This window comes from Oncorhynchus kisutch, linkage group LG15, assembly GCF_002021735.2.
Source record: "Oncorhynchus kisutch isolate 150728-3 linkage group LG15, Okis_V2, whole genome shotgun sequence".
NCBI classification, from domain to species: Eukaryota; Metazoa; Chordata; class Actinopteri; order Salmoniformes; family Salmonidae; genus Oncorhynchus; species Oncorhynchus kisutch.
In genome coordinates, this window is record NC_034188.2 from 65,176,775 (window position 1) to 65,197,559 (window position 20,785).

Consider the following 20,785-nt stretch of genomic DNA (forward strand, 5'->3'; position numbering starts at 1 on the left):
TAAGAATGTTCCATTCATAATTGACAAAAACATATCTGATCCGGAGGGGAGATTTATTTTGATAACTGGGCTCAACCAATTACTATCTTAAACATATACGCCCCTAACACAGATACTCCTGCATTCATGTAAAAAATGATAACCCTGTTCAATGAGCATTGTGTTTCCTTTGGCGTGGTGGCCAGAGATTTTAATTGTACCCTTAACCCAACCCTAGACAAATCATCTCAAGTCCCCACCACAAATCCTAGATCTGCAAAGATGTTGAACTCTCTTACTAAAGAGATGGGACTGATAGATATCTGGAGAGAGACTAATAGCTCATCTATGGACTATACATACTACTCTAATGTCCATAATACCTACTCCCGTATAGATTAAATTTTTATCCCAAAGTGTTCCATAAATTCAGCAACGTGTACAATCGGACCCATAGCACTTTCAGATCACACCTTTGTCCACCTCCGCTTTGACCTCTGCAAAAACATCCTGAGGTCATACATTGATGACATACATTGGTAACTACATGGATAGACAACTACACACAAGACAACAAAGATTCTCCTGTTTCTCCGGCAAAAACGGAGTTCTCCCAGACTCAATGCACACAGCTCGCATTACAGTGTTGCTCAAAAAAGACAAGGACCCTCTATCCTGCTCGTCCTTCCGGCCCATAAGCTTGTTGGATTTCGACTACAAAATAATTACCAAATTGCTCGCCAAAAGACTAAACACTCTTCTTCCCATAATAATAAAAGCGGACCAAACTGGATTTATTAGAGACAGATACTCTTCTGATAACATTCGCCGTCTTTTTGATATTATTGATCAAATAAACGCACAGAAGAACCCTGTCCTGCTGGCTTCACTGGATGCTGAGAAGGCGTTTGACAGGATGGAGTGGAGCTTTCTGTTTTCAGTCTTAGAAAAGTTCAATATGGGCCCATTTTTTAAAAATCACTATACTCTCATCCAAATGCCATGGTGACTACTAACGGACTGAACTCTGACAGATTGCCTCTGGAACGGGGCACAAGACAAGGGGGCTCGCTGTCCCCCCTGCTCTACTTGTTGGGGGCGGAGCCTCTGGCAGAGTTGATAAGGAGCAATCCAAGTATTATGGGTGTTTCTGCAGGCGGCCTGCAACACAAGATTTTGCTTTACGCGGATGATGTCTTGCTCTACATATCCAACCCTGAGAAATCCCTCCCATTTTAGACACAATTGCTCAGTATGGCAAGTTTTCAGGTTATAAGATACATTTGAACAAATCCACTGTCTGCCCTTTCAATATCACACTTACCAGCTCTATGAAGACACAATGTCATTTCCAATGGAAGACACAGGGGTTTCAATACCTTGGGATCTTCATAACACCAGATCTGAATAGCATTTTCAAGGAAAATGATCTTCCACTCCTGGATCGAATCAAGAATGATCTCCAAACCTGGTTCTCACTCCCAATTAGCTTAGTAGGAATAATTAATGTCATCCGTATGAACATCCTCCTTTGACTGAACTATTTATTTCAGATGCTCCCATGCTATCTCCCAGTTTCCTTTTTCAAAACAACTAACCAAAGCATCACCAAATGTATATGGGACAATAAAAAAACCTAGGATCAAGTTCTCCACTCTATCGAAACCTGAATCTAACGGTGGTCTTGCCCTTCCCTCCCTTCAATTGTACTACTGGTCTGCCCAAATCCGCAACATGCTAACATGGATCACAAACAGACAAGAGTCAATGTGGATTCAGATAGAAGCCCAATCCTGTGGTTCATTACCCCTAAGCTCAATTATATTCATTAATAACTTTAGTGAAGTGGGCAACATAGCCAAAACCTTTTTGATTTACAGCACCCTACTAGCGTGGAGGGACTGTAAGAAATACCTGGGCATTTCCTCCCAAATATGTTCTCACTTGCCTATAGTAGGCAACCCAGACTTGCCAAAAGCCCTGAGGGATGCCAACGTTAATCTTTGGCATACTCTACGAATCAGCACCTTTTCAGACCTATTTCATCAGTAAACCACTACACTGAAATCCTTTCAAGAGCTCTGCAGTGAATTCAATGTGCCAAGATCCCATTTAAAAAAACATCTTTAAATTAGACATGTAATTTCCTCATTTACCTTCCAAGAGGAGGTTTAGAACTCAGTTGAATGAAGTTGAAACCCTTCTTGTCACAGCACAATCCATTAAAGGCAAAATATCTTACATCTATAGACTCCTTTCTCAGAAAGGATGCTCCTCCTTTACTCCTTTGAAAATAATCTGGGAAAAGGACCTAGGTCTGACTATCAGTGATGAGTTATGGACGGAGGTTTGCAACAGGGTATACTGCTCCTCTACTAATGTAAAAATGAAAGAAAATGTTTACTTTTAGAAAACTTTTACATTTTACTCTGGTCAGATAAGACAAAAATGTTGCTTTATGGCCATCAAGGAAAACGCTATGTCTGGCACAAACCCAACACCTCTCATTACCCCGAGAACACCATCTGTTTTTCATCAGGAGGGACTGGGAAACTGTTTTTTTTGTCTTCGTTCTTGTTTATTTAACAATAAAACATATTTTGCATCTTCAAAGTGGTAGGCATGTTGTATAAATCAAATGATACAAACCCCCCAAAAATGTATTTTAATTCCAGTTTGTAAAGGCAACAAAATAGTAAAAATGCCAAGGGGTGTGAATACCTTCGCAAGTCGCTGTATCTGCCCTCTCATTGGCTAGAATGGTCTCACCTGATTTTGACACCTCCCGACTGCCTCCCGACTGATTTTTGAAGACATTTATTTCCATTGTTAGAGCGGCTACATGAGTATATGGTCAATATAATCGATAATCTGTGTGCAAGGCAAACGCAGCGTTCCATTGGAAATTAATGTATTTCAGGTGTACCAAAACACAATTACGTGGTCGGTCTGATCGAGGCATCACCCTCGGAGTTTCGACAGCAACACTTGACAATGTAGGGCTCTCCGAGCGAGTTGGTAAAGGAAGGGGTCTGGTTTGGGATCATAGCGATAGATAGAGGACTCATCTTTATATCTGTGCCATTATAGTGTCTGTGACCGCATCGGCAGCGCCATTGCATCTAAAACCCATTGGAATCCCCACCCAGTTGACTACTTTGATTACTTTAAAATGGAGGAAGCATGGTGGAAGCCCTCAATGGTGCTGCCCATGCCAAAACTGACTTTTGGCCATTAGAGGCCTCTATCATTCTCTACGTTTGGGATTCACCAGTTATTTGTGTGCAGTACATCTTCACAGACTCCACCACACCACAGCATTTTAAGTCTATTTAATTTGTAATGGTTAAAGCTTTTTGTTGTAATTGTTAACTTGTAAAAACATAGCATTAGAACTTAATTTATCAGAAAGTCAACTGAAAATCTATGAAATACAACATTGCATAATTTAGATTTTGTTTTATGATTTTAAACAGCAAACTTTCAAATATTTTGGCCCTATTTAGAATCATCTTCTGTGCTATTTGAATGGAATACACTTCCTATTATTGCAACAACGATTCAATTTTCATTTTAACCAATGTTATTAACTTTTGCTCCAATTCTGTGTTTAATTTACATGTGAATTTTGATTCTGAGAAAAAATGTTTCTAAAATGTTTCTTGACATTACTAAAATGATTTGAAATATTGCAATAACAATATCAGGGTCTAGCAGAATGAACACTTTGGCTGTTCCAACAGACAGGCGGAAAGGCTGGTACCTTTCCCTAATGGCACCAAACACCAAAGGACCAAAGTTTGCCTGGTTGGACCCATCAAGACTTTACTGTAATTCCTAGGAACTAGTGATACACCTTTAGTTACCACCCTGTTTCTTTTTATCCTGCTCAGTCTTTGTTAATTTCTAGCATACCCATACCATGATGCAGTCACCACCATGCTTGAAAATAAGGAGGCAGTTACCCAGTGATGTGTTGTGTTTGCCACAAACATAGGTTTTGCATTTAGGCCAAAAAGTGTATTCCTTTGCCATGTTTTTTTCCCTCAATATTACTTTAGTGCCTTATTGCATATGCACAGGATGTATGTTTTAGAATTGTTTTATTCTGTATATTTTGTATTTAGATCTTTATTGTGGAGTCACTACAATGTTGTTTATCTATCCTCATTTTTCTCCCATCACAGCCATTGAACTCTATAATTGTTTTTAAATCACCAATAGCCTCATGGTGACACCCTTGAGCATTTTTCCTTCCTGTCCGGCAGCTCAGTTCAGAAGGACAACTGTATATTTGATGTGGTTTAATACATCATCCAAAGCATATTTATTAACTTCACCACGCTTAAAGAGATATTCAATGTCTGATTTATTATTGTTACCGGTCTACCAAGCAGGTAGGGATGGTGTACCTAATAAACTTACCAGTGAGTGGATTTTAGTTTATTATTCATTTGTAAAGATCAAGATCAAGTATTTTGTGTAGATCAATGACAAATCACAATTAAATATATTTCAATCCCACTTTGTAACAGAAACAAAATGAAGAAATACAAAGGCGGTGAATACTAACTCATTTCCCATGCAGTGTGTAAAATGTGTATTTTTCCCAGTGCATATACTGTAAAGATACAGTAAGGAAAATAATAGCAGTCCGGGTGGTCAATCTGGTTTATTCTGTATCTAATCCAGGCACTGTCAGATTGTGTGAAGGACCTTCTCTGTCCATTCCAGAATGAGGCCATTGACCTGGTCGCGGGTATAGATGCAATGGGATTCATCCTCGGTAAACAACTAGTCAATAATGTTTCAGGAAAACATACAATCTCAACCAATATGCTCATGTGTTGTTGCTGAAGTGTGGCTGCATGCGATTTACTGCATACTAATTTTATTTCACATCCAGCAAGCTCCACTGAAAGGGCAGTAAACCTAACCACTCTGAATTATACTTAGGGGTAGTTCACATTTAGGTCCTGCCACAATGACACGCTTTAAGAGTAAAATATCACACCATGCAACACAACAGTCTATCTGTGCTGTTTCTAAGATGTAATTTTTGTCTTGGTGGTTTTCAGGATCGTCACAACCCTTGGAAAGGGCCTTCTGGCTATCCGCAAAGCAGGACACATGTGCATACAAATCCAGAGCCAAGAGTACAGGGACTACTCAGGCAGAGAGTAGATAATGGAGGTTCACCTGTATGTGTTAAGGCCATCACACTGACACAATTGCTTTCCTTGGTGAATAAGTCAGAGTCTATGGCCAATGAAGGGATATCACTCATCTAAGGTTTCAAGAGTCCTGCCTTGTTTGTAGAATCCAGAGGTGAAGGATAAAGAGACAGACTCATTAACATGAATGTAGCAAGACAACATACAGTGTGATAGACAAGCTCAATGAACCCACAAGCTAAGAGGCAGTATGGCCTGTTTTAGATCTCACTGTTTGTATTTGTTTCAATGAATGCAAGCATGGCCTCATTTCCTCTGACAACCACTCTTATTTCCTGTGACATAATCTAGTGTTGGTGCAGGAACCAAGGACCCTAGTCTGTAGCAAAGAGTTTGTATAGCCACTGAACACCTTTGTATTTAAGTAAACATTTCCCCTTCAAGGAGATTCTCTGAATGTGTTTTGTCCTGTAACTCAGTAGGACTGCCGGTGTGCATCACATTGAGTTAAGAGTTTGAATATAAATACAGTGGACATTCCAAATAGCACCCTATTCTGTTATTTTGACCAGTGCCCATAGAGCAAGTAATGCACTATGTAGGGAATAGGGTACCATTTGAGAAACAACCACAACCACTAGTTGGTCTCTCTCTGTGCTGCAGGGCTCCAGGTGCTGATAGTGGACCAGTGGATAGAGACCGGAGGAACCATGAAGGCTGCTATCAAACTGGTGGAGCGGCAGGGAGCGACTATTGTAGGTCACATGCCAGACAATGTCTCATTGTAGGTAGGCTAGATTTGATTTAATCTGTTGTATCACTGAAAAGTGCTAAAAATATATACTTTAATCACAACTGTATACTGTAAAGTTTTCCATCTGAATTATTATCAGGTAAAAGTAATGCATATTTGCAGGTGTTGATGCTGTGCCAATTGAGAACAGCGAGGGAGGGAAGTGGATCAAGGAGAAATACAAGCTCTCACTGCATCCCGGAGGAACTACAGATTCAAATTGACAAACAATATTTCGACTCCTTCCAAGAGCTTCGCCAGTTAAATGCCAAGCTCAATGTCATGCAGTTCCGAGCGGGTAGGCAATCTAACTGTGCTGACAAGAATTCTATGTTACTCTAGTATGGTGCTTTATCCAAAAAGTCACTAAGATCATGAATTGCCTTGGAGTGGTGAATGCATTCCATTATTTTGGCTTATATACAAGCACATTGTATATATAGTACCTAGTGAAAGTGTAAACAAATTCAATATAAAAATGGATTAGATTTTTTTCCCTATAGATCCACATATTCAAATTGAAAGAAATTACAGCTGTATATCATTTTGAATAATATTCTACCAACTTTGTACAACTCTTAGGGCAACATACACACCAGTTAATTAGGTACACCACCCTGTTCACAAAAATTGTGTGGTCCTACAGATAGTGAGTCATGTGGCCATGGCTTGCTATATAAAGCAGGCAGACAGGCATTGAGGCATTCAGTTACTGTTAGATTGAAAGTTAGAATGGGCACAGCGAGTAACCTAAGCGACTGAGCGTAGCATGATTGTCGGTGCCAGGCGGGCCGGTTCCAGTATCTCAGAAACGACCGGCCTCTTGGGCTTTTTGTGCACAACAGTGTCTAGACTTTACCGATAATGGTGTGATTTTTTATTTTTTTTTAACTCCAGTCGATAGCGACAGTCCTGTGTGCGAAAACAGCTTGTTGATGAGAGAGACCGAAGAAGATACTACAGGTTTGTGGTGGCAGCATCATATTATGGGTATGCTTGTCACCAGCAGGGACTGGGGATAGGATGAAAATAAAAATGTATGGAGCACAGCCCAGGTAAAAAGTTATAGGAAATCCCACCTCAGTCTTCTGAAAACCTAACCCTGGGATATATATTTTTTTAAATTCAAAAACAATGACCCAAATTGTAATGCCAAAGGTGCATTAGAATGGCTTTCCAAGGAGGTGTTGAGTGTTCCTAAATAGTCCAAATAGTCTTAAATCTGCTTTTAAAAAAACAAGACAATGTTTGAATATTGCTGTCCATCAATGATTCCCAACCAAATTTACTGAGCTTGAGCAATTTTTACAAAAACAATGGATATACAGTATGTTGCCCTAAGAGTTGTGCAAGGTTGATAGAATTATTAAAAATGATTCGTAGCTGCCGAAGGTGCTTCCATCAAGAATTAACTCTGGGGTGTGAAGACATACAGTATGCAATCAATGCATCCTCATATATTTTCAAAGTTTGAAGACTGTACAAGGGGTGTGTAGACTTTCACTATCGACTGTATGTATAATTGTTTTATATTAAGAGGCCCTGGCTAATATGACAAACAGTTAAACATAATTTAATAACAGATTAGTGATTCATCCTATATAGAACTTTCAATAATAACTTTATTATTGAATTATTTGTTTTATAATTATAAAGTCTAATTACCAGTAAACAGTTGTTTGATTTGATACAGAGCAGTGATTGTGAAGCTTACATGTATATTTTGAGCTAAGTGTAGTAATTTTTGATATACAGTATCTTTATAGAGCTAAAACTTGCACCTGCAATTAAACATTAGAAAAATGACTTAAATAATCTTTGTCTAAAAGGAAAACTAGACATATGTATGCACTTTTCACTCTGATTATGGTATTCAACTAGAGGGATAATATAAGATCAGTCATTCAAATATCGCACATCATTAAAAATCTATCATTCTCAGTTATATTATTGTATCGATCTAGCGTAGACGAGGTACATCTGAATAATACACATCTCTCATACTGTAAGAATGCAGTTGTGCTGTTAAAAAATAGGATTATGTAATCATACTCCTTAGCTAGCATAATGTAACATCCCAGGAAGGAGTCATGAGTTTTAATCTATGCAATGGCTACAAACTTAGCAAAAAACATGTCGCATGGAAACAACACTAAACAAAACAACGCTGTAAAAAATCTAACAGGTCTAATGGCGGAGTGTCTTAAAAATATCCATATTGGGTATTTGAAGACATCCATGATTGTCCATACTCCATAGCTATTAAAGCAGTACCTCGATCACAATTTCTGTCAGGACTCAAGAACTGGAATTGTACAGTATGGAGTACAATGAACCAGAGGAATTTCTATCCGAAACTCTGGACAGGCAAAAATAAGCCAAGCACCACAGGAATCCACATCCAACCAAGAAGCTGTTCTTTCCGGGCCAGCAGAAATTAAAATCAGATGTCTGTGAAGGCAAAAGTCTCTGTCCTGCCTCACTGCAAATTCCATGTCGCTGGGAGTGGTCATGGGATCTGTTTCTCTTTTGAGGAAATAATGCTTTGGTACCTTTTTACTGTAGTAGTCATGTGTTTGTCTTCATTGACAACAGTTTGACTGTTTCTTCTTTGATGTTGCATACAGGCTGTTTGAATTACTGTTAATTTCTGAAACAAACAAGAAACTTGCATGAAAAAAGGCTTGTGTGTTTCTTATGTTACTCATACAAGGGTCTGTCTGTAACCTAGTTAGGGTTAACGTGGCAAGAGAACTGATGTTATTCGTATCACATAATGTATGGTGCCATATTTTAACAGTGCACAGCTGTGCACTCACTGATAACGTCCCCAATGTGTCTTGATCCACTCTTCTCTATCTCTGCCAGAACGTTGACCTCAAATGCCAATGATGCAACACGGAAGAAAAACTCTTTTACATTTTCCCCTACAACAAGAACAGGAGGGGAAAAAACATTAAGTCACCTTTCTTCTTCAGATGTTTAGACAATTAGTGAACACAAATTATAATACTGTCTTACAAACAAGTAGGCTGCATCCTGTCTTATTGCTACCAGCCTCAACATTGATCTGATGTATTAGCCCACCAACCAGTCAATGATGACAAGGCCCAATACTCTGCTTTGATTTCCTCAGCCAATTTGGTGGCATCCTGTTCAATCTGAGAGTACTGAGCAGGAGACTGAGAAAATAACAGAGAGAAAGAGGGAAACACAATGGATATACAAAACATATTATTTTAATAATATACAGTATTCCATTAATTTTTTGTATCCAGTATATAGTCTGAACTTCGACTTCTAGAAGTTGACATGAGTGGAGAAAACGGATCAATTGTGCCTCTGCAGATTGTATATAAAAAGAGTGAACACATACACTCAGGTCTTTCTTTGTGCCCACCAGGAAAAGTTGGACATTGGTAGGATCATTCTCCTTCAGGGCATCTTCAAGCCACTGCCTGTGGATAAACATAGCGACATTCAAATATGTTAAATGGAATTTACAGAGCACACGTGCAGCTGAAATGTGTATTCATACTCATGTCAGTTGAATCTAATGTATTTTACCTTGCATGGCCCAAAGATGCCACATCATTTACATCAAACACAATAATAATCGCTGGAAAACAGAATTCACTTCATTAGTAAACTCAAACCTCATCAAATCTGTCCCTAAGGACATGGCAATACGTTTTAGGTCGTAATGAATTATATGGAAACATAAAAACTGTTCAAAGAGAAAGTTTCCTTACTCTGAGCTCCCCTGTAGTATGTGGAGGCAATACACTTGAACCTCTCCTGCCCCGCAGTGTCCCATCTGTAGAGGAGAGAGATATTGGTGAGTGAAGGGAAACAGATTAGCTCTGGGGATTATTACTGTAGAACACACCAGTAGATTGAGACTCACAACTGTAAACTGAAAGGCACCCCCAACACTTCAAACCGCTCCATCTCAAAGTCAACACCAATTGTTGCCTTGTAGTTCTTGTCAAATGCATCCTTGCAAAATCTAAAAAGCGTAAATGATTAGGAAAATCCGATAACATGTACTTGCAAACAACCTATAAAAAAACACACCCGACGGTATTCCAGTTTGGTGTATGCACTGCATTCCATCTGGTTATTATTTCACCAAAACGGCCCAGTTGACTGATACTGCAATCAAGTACTACGCACCAGGAATATCCAAACTTTGCTTACCTATTAATCAGACAGGTTTTTCCCACAGCCAGGTCACCAACCACTATGACCTTAGCTATTTTAAACCTGCTGGTTTAAAATCGGAGGTGCCACAGACAGAGAGACAATCAAAGATCACAATGAGACAACATACCACCCTCATCCCCATAATGCCATAAGGGAACTATCTGTATATCTTGAACATGAAAAGGCTTTGTGGCCTACCCACCCTACTGTGCCAGTGCGTTGCTCCTGGCAGGCAGTCTTCACTTTGAAGTTGAACTCATCTTTAGTTTGCACAGCAGCCTTCTTACTGTAACACTAGATTAGAACATAATGAACACAGCTTTATGAGATTGGTGGCCTAAGCAGCCTAGAGGGCAAAGGAACTAGGTTTGCAAGCCCAGACAGGGTAACACATTCAAATGACTGTTTGACTGCTAGCATGTACTGTATGATGCTTACCTGAGGAAGCTGGGCAATGACGCGGTCCCTTCGAACAGGAGGCAGCACACTCATGGATGGCACTCGGACAGACATTAGGCCAAGATAACAATCATCAGAGGGACCTACAGGGTACAGAATGAATAAGTGGAGGGGGGAGAGAGAGAGACTTAGGTTTTGTCCGTGCTTAATTTGTCAGTCAGGAGGTGCCGGAACAAAAAGTGAAAGTGAGAGCGGGGTGACTTCGGGAGCTCCAGAAAATCATCTTTATAATAAAGCATTGCATGCATATCATCGCATTTGCATAGTGGTCTAGACTAGAGCAGTAGAGTAGAGGTGTTTGCAGATTTGTGTCTGGGAAAAATGTGGCCTTTTATAAATGCATTTCATGCAATTTTATGTAATTTTACGTGACAGGAGCTGAATCTTTTTTAATACCACACAAATGATTGAAATTTCAGGCTACTTTGACACTGACAAACTGAGAATGTATGATCCTTAAACATGACCTTGTCTTGAATCCACCAATAGACTAGGCCTAGGTGTGTGGAGGAGACACACATATTGTACAATATGAGGGGGAAATTATAGTCCTAAAAAAGCTTTCCAGTTTCACTGACTAACCCAACAATGCGCAGCTCACTCACCGGCGATGGCCGATGCGCTCATGCCAAAAGCCTATCTCTCTCGTTTTAGTTTGGAAAAACAATGCTGTTTGCTGTTAGGCCTATTTAGAAGTTGATCAAATATTTTCTCAGCCTACAGATAAGTAATTTTGTTTCAGCAGGAGCTATTTGCTTTCCAACCTGTTGTCGTGTCTTTGGCTATGCCGGATTAAGTGATATGACATGCTATTCTAGAAAATCCTCTCTGTAATTAATATTACCTGATTGAGCTAATCATGTCAATGTATGTAACTAGAAAGTCGGGGCACCACAAAATAATATTTATAGAGCAGTTATCTTCCGAATAAACTCTTAAACACCTAGTAATATTTTACATCAATAGCAGTCAATATTAATAGTCACCTTATTTCAGTCTCATCTGAAAGTTGCAAATCTTCACGAACCCTGGCTAACAAGTTGAATCGGCAATACAAAATTGGGTTTAATTATTTATTTACTAAATACCTAACTAAATCACACAGAATTACATATACACAGAATGAATCATATCTTGATTACAAATTACGTCATAAAGGAAAACGTCCCTAGCGGGCGGAACAGATATGACAGCTGGTTACACAAAGAAAAGGGGGCTGGATTTGAGTGAAAGAGCGGGAAGACTGAGGAACAACGGGAGAAGATGTCTCTATCGTAAATACAGTATCTTATGCATTCTACATGACCTCCCATTTGGAAAGGAAAATGCAATAAATACTTACTCTGAGCTGCGCTTCGGTAGGTTGGTGGTAGATGGAAGGCCGTGTTGCCCAACAGAGTCCTTTGAAGAATGTCTCTGCTGGTAAATTGGATATGTTGTAGTAATGTCGTTGTGTGGTAGACGGGATACTCTGTCTGTTCTTTCATAGCCCACCTTTGCAGCTGCTGTTGCTAACTCAACGGCTAGGAGGTATCACTTCTGTAGTGAATAAGAGTTCAACGTTCATACCATTTGCAAACAAAAGCTCACGCCGAGGTTGGGTTCGTTCTGAACCATTCTGACATCGGACCGTCGTCCTCACATTCTCGGAACAGGAGGTTACATTTCGTCAAGGCTTTATATAGTGGAGGGAGAAGGGTGTGTTTAAAAAGTTTTATAACCCATGTCTCTTCACAGGTGCGGGCCACTGATTGAGCAGAGCCCTAACCTTATGAAAACCCAAATCTCTAATTTGGAAGCTAGAATTACATTTAATCTTTTCACCAATAATTTTATATTCAAACATTTAAATTGAACAACAATTCCATGTGAATCCGATAACTACAATATGCAGACTTTCCACTGTAGAGTTTATGTCATCCTATCATTGATGAGAATGTCTCAGATGACAACCAAACTGACATCATATTCATTAATAAGTACCATTGCATATGTTCAACTGGTCGGATTACCAGAATATGGTTAATCCCCCCCCCCCCCCCCCCCACACCTTTTAATGTTCCCAGAATCTCTATGTAAACCAAAGGATTTTCAAATGTCACATCAGTAGGTTAGAGCGAGGAAAAAGAGGGGGAGAGGTATTTATGACTGTCATAAACCTACCCCCAGGCCAATGTCATGACACTGCGCTATCCCACAATTCTATACTGAACAGAAATAGAAATGCAACATGCAACAATTTCACAGATTTGACTGAATTACAGGTCATATAAGGAAATTAGTAAATTGAAATATAATTATTAGGCCCTAATCTATGGATTTTATATGACTGGGCAGGGGTGCAGCCATGGGTGGACATGGGTCCATCCACTTGGGAGCCAGGCCCAGCCTATCGGAATTAGTTTTCCCCAACAAACAGGATTTAATACAGACAGAAATACTCCTCCGTTTCCTCAGCTGTCTGGGTGGCTGGTCTCAGACGATCCCGCAGGTGGAGAAGCCGGATGTGGAGGTCCTGGGCTGGTGTGGTTATTTTAATTGTATTTTACCTTTATTTAACTAGGCAAATCAGTTAATAAGGACAAATTCTTATTTACAATGATGGCCTATCCCGGTCAAACCCTAACCCAGAAGACACTGGGCCAATTATGCGCTGCCCTATGGGACTCCCAATCACGGCCGGTTGTGATAAATCCTGGAATCGAACCAGGGTCTGTAGTGACACCTCTAGCACTGAGATGCAGTGCCTTAGACCGCTGCGCCACTCGGGAGCCCCGAGTATACACGGTCTGCGGTTGTGAGGCCATTTAGATGTACTGCAAAATTCTCTATAATGACATTATGGTAGAGAAGTTAACATTCAATTCTCTGGTAACAGCTCTGGTGGACATTCCTGCTGTCAGCAGGACAATTGCATGCTCCCTCAAAACTTGAGACTTCTGTGGCATTGTGCTGTATGACAAAACTGCACATTTTAGAGTGGCCTATTATTGTCCCCAGCACAAGGTGCACCTGGGTAATGATCATGCTGTTTTATCCACTTCTTGATATGCCACACATGTCAGGTGGCTGGATTATCTTGGCAAAGGAGAAATGTTCACTAACAGGGACAAAAAACAAATGTGTGCACAACATTTGAGATAAATAATATTTTTGGCATATGGAAAATGTCTGGCATCTTTTATTTTGGCTCATGAAACATGGGACCAACACCTTACATATTGCATTTATGTTTTTGCTCAGTATTTTAAATATTGCAAATGCATGCTGTTCACTGACAGATTTGCCACGCATTCTCGACTGTAGGCAATGCCTTGTGATTGGACTACACACAATCCACAGCTAGGCTATAAACAATTTAAAAAGCTATTGATCCTCTTGGCTAAATTATAGACCTACTCCTGGTGTAGTATTCTGAATTATTTAATTTATTTCTCAACATACGGCAGTAATTCTATAACGTTGGCAAATGTATTTCAATTTATCTGGTGTGCTGCAGCACCACCAGCGCCCTTCCTTCCCATAGATATGATTCTACAAGGAAATAAATGATGAAGCACCCTTCCCGTAGCTATGATTCTATAAGGAAATAAATGATGAAGTACAACTCTGGAGAGATGGTAGTTGCAGGCTCATGTCTATCAGAGTGCCTGTAGCCTCTCACACAACTGCAAAGAGTTGGTCTCTAGGCTACAATGTTGAGCAAATCATAAACCCGGAATGGCCCAACCCAAATAAATTCTTAGAATATCAGGCGCGGGGTGAAAACCTACGTGTTCACATTAGGCTACGTTTTTTAGGGCGCTATGATAATTACAGAGGCGGCAACACGAATTAACTCTGATCGCTTTTATTCGAATTTAAACATTGCAAACAGTGAAAATTACGTTTCATGCCACGAGATTACCGGATCATGGCAAATAGGTTCCGGAACGAAACAGTCCAAAACTGAGAGGTTCCGGCTCAAATTAAGCACTGGGTTTTGTTAACATGACAATTATGAGCAAGAGTAGCCTATGCAACCTGTGGGATGACGCACCACTACACGATTACAATTGACTAATTACAATTTTACGCTACTGCTACTCCCTTTTCATTATATATGCATAGTCACTTTAACCATATCTACATGTACATACTACCTCAATCAGTCTGACTAACCGGTGTCTGTATGTAGCCTCGCTACTGTCATTATTATTTTATTTTTAATTTACCTATTGTTCACCTAATACCTTTTTTGCACTATGGGTTAGAGCCTGTAAGTAAGCATTTCACTATAAAGTCTACCTACACCTGTTGTATTCGGCGCACGTGACAAATAAACTTTGATTTGATTAGCCTATGAGTCAGTAGCCAGTAACTCGTCTGTTCTGGAGATGATCCACTAATCTCTATTTTAATCCTATTGTTCTGTGCACAAAGAAAATGAATTACTGTAAACTGTTTACAATAATATAGCTAATTCATACTGAACCGATAATAGATTGTAAAAAAATATTGTTGCTCTTTATAATTGTAATCATGCTTAATCATAATTCACATGATAAGAAGCAACTCTAGTCTCTTCAAGAACCAAAACATGTGGACACATTGAAACATGATCTCCCAAAATGGTTTAATAAAAACCGAAGTTGTCTACAAAGGAAAAATAAAAGCTACTAACGAACGGAGTCCATGCTGGGATGTCACTGGAGCTACATACCTTGGGAACGGGACAGGATGGCGTTTTTTCGTCACTCGTAACGTTAAACCTTCAGTCAATAAAGAAAAGCTTAAACTTTTAGTTTGGTTTCAAGATTTGAGGTTTTACATAAAAGCTCACCGTATTCGTTCACACCTAATAAACCAGACCTTCGGAAGTGAGTGGGAAATAACGTAGTCTGCAAATGATTTAGGTGTTTAGGCGGACCTCTGACTCAGCTCCAGGTTCCCATTGGAATTTGGGAAATAAAGTCTTTGCGAGTCGACTCCCCCTGGCGGCAGATATCATTGGACACAAAGTAGCCCAAACACACATTTAATTTCTAATTTGTTGCCACATGGTTCATTATACAAAATCTTGTAGGCTACAATGCAACATTATAGTCATTGGCGTCATATTCCGGTGATAGAACGCTGGGTTTTCTGTCCTTTGATATTTACTACAGGCCCATGTTGCCTTGCCACTTTTTCTATTTCTTTGCTCATCGACACATCCTGTCTCATGGATACATGGTGTCGGGTTTCTTACCAGTAGTAGCCAATGGAAAATTACAATTAGGCAGGGTTTTAACTCCACATCTGGCAAAATACAGAATGTTTTGTTGCTTCTTTCCTGGAGGTGGTATAATCGTTTTGCATATGCACCAGCATCAATCATCTCTTTAGTTTACACAAAACAGCTCTAGAGGGCGGCATAGATCCATTAAATATTTTATCTTTACGCAATTGGACGATAATTCAAAACAGTTTAACAATGTTTTCCTTCCTTAACTAAGGGTCTTTATTTGTTCAACAGATCATGAAGATGCGTTCAACAAACAAAAGGCTTTTAAAGAGCTTTAATGAGGCAAATCAAATTATTAAAATCAGAGATGTCATCTTCGAGTCAAGCAATTGCTTTATAATGTATTATATGTTAAGGTATATTTTACTTTTTACAGTAATATGTATTTTTTTACTATACAGAATAAAAATATAAAATGCAACATGCAACAATTTCAATGATTTTACTGAGTTACAGTTAATAAGGAAATCAGTCAATTGAAATTAATTTGGCCCTAATCTATGGATTTCACATGACTGGGCAGGGGCACAGCCATGGGTGGGCCTGACCTTGGCTGGAGCCAGGTCCAGCCAATCAGAATTAGTTTTTCCCCACAAAAGGGCTTTATTACAGACAAAAATACTCCTGTTTCATCAGCTGTCCGGCTGGTTCCCAGATGATCCAGCAAGTGAAGAAGCTGGATGTGAAGGTCCTGGGCTGGCGTGGTTACACGTGGTTTGTGGTTGTGAAGGCAGTTGGACGTACTGCCAAATTCTCTAAAAAGATGTTGGAGGCGAAATTGACATTCAAACCTCTGGCAATAGCTCTGGGGGACATTCCTGCAGTCAGCATGCCAATTGGACGTACTGCCAAAGCAATGCAGGCATAGAAGCACGGTGGCTAGGAAAAACTCCATCAAAACTTGAGACATCTGTGGCAGTACTGTGATACAAAACTGCACATTTTAGTGGCCTTTTATTGCCAGCACAAGGTGCACCTTTGTAATGATCATGCGGTTTAATCTGCTTCTTGACAATCCATCCACTTGACAGGTGTGGCATATTTTGGCAAAAGGAGAAATGCCAACTAACAGGAATGTAAACAAATGTGCACACAAAATTGGAGAGAAGTAAGCTTTTTGTGCTTATGGACCATTTCTGGGATCTCTTATTTCAGCTCATGGAACCAAAACTTAACAAAAAAATAAATGCAAAATGTAAAGTATATTTGGCAAGAGCCCGTATAGCTCTTCAAAACTGACTGTTTATTGTACACAGTTGTTCTACAGAGACTTCTGTCCACATCATTCAGTCCAGCGTCACATTTTTACAGTGTTGGGGAGTAGTGAACTATCTATGTAGTTCAACTAGTAATTTTACTATATTTTGCAGTAGCTTGGTGGTAGTTGAACTAAATTCAAATCTTTGTAGTGTTTTCAGTAGTTTGTTACTTTTTTGCCATGTAGTGGTGTAGCTAACTCCTGGAACTGCACACCACTTTTATTTGAAAAAATAAAAGATGGGTGAAGTAGGCAATAATTTCCCGTCTTTTTTGGCATCAGACCTGCCTCATTCAAATCGAATTGATTTATATAGCCCTTCTTACATCAGCTGATATCTCAAAGTGCTGTACAGAACCCAGCCTAAAATCCCAAACAGCAAGCAATGCAGGTGTAGAAGCACGGTGGCTAGGAGTAACTCCATAGAAAAGGCCAAAACCTAGGAAGAAACCTAGAGGAACCAGGCTGTGAGGGGTGGCCAGTCCTCTTCTGACGGCTTACCAGGTGGAGATTATAACAGAACATGACCAAGATGTTCAAATGTTCATAAATGACCAGCATGGTCAAATAATAATAATCACAGTAGTTGTCGAGGGTGCAACAGGTCAGCACCTCTACCACTCCTGCTGTCTCTAGAGAGTTGACACAGCAGGTCTGGGACAGGTAGCACGTCCGGTGAACTGGTCAGGGTTCCATAGCTGCAGGCAGAACAGTTGAAACTGGAGCAGCAGCACGGCCATTCACACTTGAAACGTGTTTAATAAGCTAAATTACACATCGTTACCATATAACCCCAAAGTGATTGGTTCATGCAATTTGTAGTCTACGTCATATCAGATTTACAATGTTTCTACAAAGTAGTTTAGATTAAATTTGTTTAAAGTTTAAATTAAACTTTGAAAAAGTAACTTTAGTTACATAATACAAATATAGTTTAAGGGTGGCTTTAGTGCACCTTACCAATTTCTTCACACTGGAAGAAATTCGCTTGGTAAACTAAACTCTGCAAAAAAATAAAATGTCCCTTTTTCGGGACCCTGTCTTTCAAAGATAATTAGTAAAAATCCAAATAACTTCACAGATCTTCATTGTAAAGGGTTTAAACACGGTTTTCCATGCTTGTTCAATGAATCATAAAAAATTAATGAACATGCACCTGTGGAACGGTCGTTAAGGCACTAACAGCTTACAGACAGTGTTCAATTAAGGTCACAGTTATCAAAACCTAAGACACTAAAGAGGCCTTTCTACTGACTCTGAAAAACACCAAAAGACAAATGCCCAGGGTCCCTGCTCATCTGCGTGAACGTGCCTTAGGCATGCTGCAAGGAAGCATGAGGACTGCAGATGTAGCCAGGGCAATAAATTGCAATGTCCATACTGTGAGACGCCTAAAACAGCGTTACAGCACGGACAGCTGATCGTCCTCGCAGTGGCAGACCACGTGTAACAACACCTGCACAGGACAATGCATCACACCTGCGGGACAAGTACAGGATGGCAACAACTGCCCGAGTTACACTAGGAAAGCACAATCAGTGCTCAGACTGTCCGCAATAGGCTGACAGAGGCTGGACTGAGGGCTTGTAGGCCTGTTGTAAGGCAGGTCCTCACCAGACATCACCGGCAACAATGTTGCTTATGGGCACAAACCCACCGTCGCTTGACCAGACAAAACTGGCAAAGAGTGCTCTTCACTGACGAGTCACGGTTTTGTCTCACCAGGGGTGATGGTCGGATTCGCATTTATCGTCGAAGGATACCTGGCCCGGGTATACTGGAAGGATATTGACCTCATTCCGTCAGTAGAGGATGCCTAGTTATTCTTTAAAAAAGTGCTTTCCTCACCATATTAAATAAGCATGCGCCATTCAAAAAAAATGAGAACCAGGAACAGATATAGCCCTTGGTTCACTCCAGACCTGACTGCCCTTGACCAGCACAAAAACATCCTGTGGCATACTGCATTAGCATCGTACAGCTCCCGCGATATGCAACTTTTCTGGGAAGTTAGGAACCAATATATACAGGCAGTTAGGAAAGCAAAGGCTAGCTTTTTTTAAGCAGAAATGTGCATCCTGTAGCACAAACCCCAAAAAGTTCTGGTACACTGTAAAGTCCATGGAGAAAAAGAGCACCTCCTCCCAGCTGCCTGCTACACTGAGGCTAGGAAACACTGTCACCACCAATAAATCCACAATAGAGAATTTCTTATTTTTTTAATTTTACCCCTTTTTCTTCTCTTTTCTTTCTTTTGCCTTTCTAAGGTCTTCAAAAGCCAAGTTAACAAACATATCACTGACCATTTTGAATCCCACCGTACCTTCTTCACTATACAATCTGGTTTCCAAGCTGGTCATGGGTGCACCTCAACCAAGCTCAAGGTCCTAAACGATATAACCGCCATCGATAAGAGACAATACTGTGCAGCTGTATTCATCGACCTGGCCAATGGTTTCGACTCTGTCAATCACCACATTCTTGTCAGCAGACTCAACAGCCTTGGTTTCTCAAATGACTGCCCCGCCTGCTTCACAACTACTTCTCAGATCGATTTGAAACACTGAACTCTGAGAGCCTGTTTTCCGGACCTCCGGCAGTCTCTATGGGGGTGCCACAGGGTTCAATTCTCGGGCCGACTATTCTCTGTATACATCAATGATGTCGCTCTTGCTGCTGATGATTCTCTCATCCACCTCTACGCAGACGACACCATTCTGTATACTTCTGGCCCTTCTTTGGACACTGTGTTAACTAACCTCCAGATGAGCTTCAATGCCATACAACTCTCTTTCCATGGCCTCCAACTGCTCTTAAATGCAAGTAAATCTAAATGCATGCTCTTCAACCGATCGCTGCCCACAACTGCCCACCCGTCCAGCATCACTACTCTGGACAGCTCTGACTTAGAATATGTGGACAACTACAAATACCTATGTCTGGTTAGACTGAAAACTCTCCTTCCAGACTAACATTAAGCATCTCCAATCCAAAATGAAATCTAGAATTGGCTTCATATTTCGCAATGAAGCATCCTTCACTCATGCTGCCAAACAAACATACCCTCGTTAAACTGACTATCCTACCAAATCTTGACTTCGGCGATGTCATTTACAAAATAGCCTCCAACACTCTACTCAGCAAATTGGATACAGTCTATCACAGTGCCATCCGTTTTGTCACCAAAGCCCCATATACTACCCACCACTGCGACCTGTATGCTCTCGTTGGCTGAACCTCGCTTCATATTCGTTTCCAAACCCACTGGCTCCAGGTCATCTATAAGTCTTTGCTAGGTAAAGCCCCGCCTTACCTCACTGGTCACCATAGCAACACCCACCCGTAGCACACGCTCCAGCAGGTATATTTCACTGGTCATCCCCAAAGCCAACACCTCAGCAGCTTAGCAATCACTGTACACAGCTCATCTGTAAATAGCACACCCAACTACCTCATCCCCATATTGTTTTATTTTGAGCTCTTTTGCACTCCAGTATTTCTACTTGCACATCTCTCACTCCAGTTTTCATGCTAAATTGTAATTATTTTACCACTATGACCTATTTATTGCTTTACCTCCCTAATTTTACTACATTTGCGCACACTGTATATTTTTCTATTGTGTTATTGACTGCACATTTCTTTATCCC

General features: G+C 40.3%; 1 protein-coding gene across 2 annotated transcripts; it reads right to left on the reverse strand.

Moving 5' to 3' along the window:
* Window positions 1–4,636: 4,636 nt before the first annotated feature.
* Window positions 4,637–15,570, reverse strand: LOC109906082 (ras-related protein Rab-34-like). 2 transcript variants are annotated; one of them, XM_031790827.1, is made up of 12 exons: window positions 15,434–15,570; window positions 11,954–12,150; window positions 10,591–10,694; window positions 10,355–10,446; window positions 10,147–10,212; window positions 9,854–9,955; window positions 9,699–9,763; window positions 9,514–9,565; window positions 9,323–9,404; window positions 9,038–9,128; window positions 8,766–8,873; window positions 8,029–8,596 (listed from the first exon to the last, which is right to left on the reverse strand). In XM_031790827.1, the coding sequence occupies exons 2-12, from the start codon at window positions 12,096–12,098 to the stop codon at window positions 8,529–8,531; spliced, it is 975 nt and encodes a 324-aa protein (XP_031646687.1). In that variant the 5' UTR covers window positions 12,099–12,150; window positions 15,434–15,570; the 3' UTR covers window positions 8,029–8,528. The 2 variants fall into 2 exon arrangements, with proteins under 2 accessions (XP_020359331.2, XP_031646687.1); XM_020503742.2 differs by lacking the exon at window positions 15,434–15,570 and having other exon boundaries at window positions 4,637–8,596; window positions 11,954–12,315.
* Between the last annotated feature and the right edge of the window lie 5,215 nt (window positions 15,571–20,785).